Genomic DNA, 2500 nt, shown 5'->3' with positions numbered 1-2500 from the left:
TGAGCACATCAGCATAATTGTACCTGTCGCTGGACGAGACGACGCTTTCAACCGTTTCACTGCATTGTTGCGACCAGTTCTTGCCAACGACACGAACATCAGTTTCATCTTCATCATATTCATTCAGGCGCGAAATGACAACAAAATAATGCTTATCCGCCGACTACAACTAGAATATCCGCATGTTTCTTTCCGCTCGGTCAATAAAAGAACGACGTTTTCACGAGCCGAAGCTCTGCAGATCGGAGTCAATCTCGTCGAGCGTGACGACGTCATCTTGTTGTTCATGGACATCGATATGGTGTTCACAAGTTCATTTCTCGCCCGCGTCAGACAATTCACGGTCAGGCACCGACGAGCGTATTTCCCAATCTACTTCAGTCAGTACATATCAGCCGAGAAATGCAATCCAGAATATCCGACGCTGTGCTCCCCATTTCGCTTCCGACCCGACGACGGCTTCTGGCGTTTCTACGGTTACGGTATGGCGTCGATTTACAAGAGTGACTTCCTGTCAGTGGGAGGTTACGATGTAAAGATCAAGGGCTGGGGGTTGGAAGACTTGAAAATGTATGAAGCTTGCATCAATAGAAACATGGAGGTGTTTCGAGCACCGGACCCAGGACTTGTACATATCTACCACAGCAAGAGCTGTTCCCCTTCATTAGCAGCCAATCAGTATGGCATGTGCCAGGAGACCAAATTCAGCATTTACCTGCATGAACACACTTCAGCTGAACTGGTCTACGGAGAGCAGGAGTTGATAGATCGGGCCCCACCGTGGAAATAAATAATGCACAAAAGAAACGCACTCACACGTGCACAAATTGAATTCTGGCCATGCTGGGGCATCGCTTTGAAGGGTTTTAGCGAGAAAAAAAAAATATCAATTCAGTTCTTCGTTTCCTTTCTTTTCCTCCTATTCTATCAGCTCCCTTTTGCTGAACGGCAATATCATGCAGACATCACCAAACCAACACCGGTTGTCAAGGGGGGGGGGGGCACGAATTGAATTTTGGCTATGCTGGGGCATCGCTTTGAAGGGTTTTAGCAAGAGAAAAAAAATATCAATTCCCTGTTCTTCGTTTCCTTTCTTTTCCTCCTATTCTATTCTATCAGCTCCCTTTTGCTGAACGGCAATATCATGCAGACATCACCAAACCAACACCGGTTGTCAGGGGGGGGGCACGAATTGAATTTTGGCCATGCTGGGGCATCGCTTTGAAGGGTTTTAGCGAGAAAAAAAAAATATCAATTCCCTGTTCTTCGTTTCCTTTCTTTTCCTCCTATTCTATCAGCTCCTTTTGCTGAACGGCAATATCATGCAGACATCACCAAACCAACACCGGTTGTCAAGGGGGGGGGGGCACGAATTGAATTTTGGCATGCCCATGCTGGGGCATCGCTTTGAAGGGTTTTAGCGAGAAAAAAAAATATCAATTCCCTGTTCTTCGTTTCCTTTCTTTTCCTCCTATTCTATCAGCTCCCTTTTGCTGAACGGCAATATCATGCAGACATCACCAAACCAACACCGGTTGTCAAGGGGGGGGGGGCACGAATTGAATTTTGGCCATGCTGGGGCATCGCTTTGAAGGGTTTTAGCGAGAAAAAAAAAATATCAATTCTCTGTTCTTCGTTTCCTTTCTTTTCCTCCTATTCTATCAGCTCCCTTTTGCTGAACGGCAATATAATGCAGACATCACCAAACCAACACCGGTTGTCAAGGGGGGCGGGCACGAATTGGATTGTGGCCATGCTGGGGCATCACTTTGAAGGGTTTTAGCGAGAAAAAAAAATATCAATTCCCTGTTCTTCGTTTCCTTTCTTTTCCTCCTATTCTATACACACACAAATGTATAGATACATACTCACACATATAGATACATGCACACACACACATAGATACATACACACACACACATAGATACACACACACACACACATAGATACATACATACACACACACATAGATACATACACACACATAGATACATACATACACACACACATATATACACACACACATAGATACATACACACACATAGATACATACACACACACATAGATACATACACACACACACATAGATACATACACACACACACAGATACATACCACACACACACACTCATAGATATATACACACACGCACACATAGATACATACATACACACACACATAGATACATACACAAACATAGATACATACACACACATAGATACATACACACACACATAGATACATACATACACACACATAGATACATACATACATACACACATAGATACATACACACATAGATACATATACACACACATAGATACATACACACACACACATAGATACATACACACACACATAGATACATATACACACACATAGATACATATACACACACACACATAGATACATACACACACACACAGTGTGTGTTTCTTAAATGGCTTATAAACACCTTCCACACTGCAATTGTTTTCGTTCCAGCTCACGATCTCAGAT

The 2500-nt window shown here is 43.2% G+C and overlaps 1 protein-coding gene and 1 long non-coding RNA gene across 2 annotated transcripts in view; one reads left to right on the top strand and one right to left on the bottom strand.

Annotated features, from left to right (window-relative positions):
• LOC115225337 (chondroitin sulfate synthase 1-like) overlaps positions 1-871 on the top strand; it is a 33480-nt gene extending 32609 nt beyond the window's left edge. The window contains exon 3 of the mRNA XM_029796288.2: positions 1-871. This exon is cut by the window's left edge and continues 809 nt beyond it. Coding sequence (XP_029652148.1) covers positions 1-790 — 790 coding nt within the window. The 3' untranslated portion in view covers positions 791-871.
• LOC118768272 overlaps positions 1-2500 on the bottom strand; it is a 16236-nt gene that overhangs the window by 3182 nt on the left and 10554 nt on the right. The window lies entirely within an intron of this gene.

The sequence above is a fragment of the Octopus sinensis genome, linkage group LG27, assembly GCF_006345805.1.
Source record: "Octopus sinensis linkage group LG27, ASM634580v1, whole genome shotgun sequence".
Taxonomy (NCBI): Eukaryota; Metazoa; Mollusca; class Cephalopoda; order Octopoda; family Octopodidae; genus Octopus; species Octopus sinensis.
The sequence above is the reverse complement of the archived record's forward strand: the minus strand, read 5'-3'. Positions and strand labels throughout refer to the sequence as shown.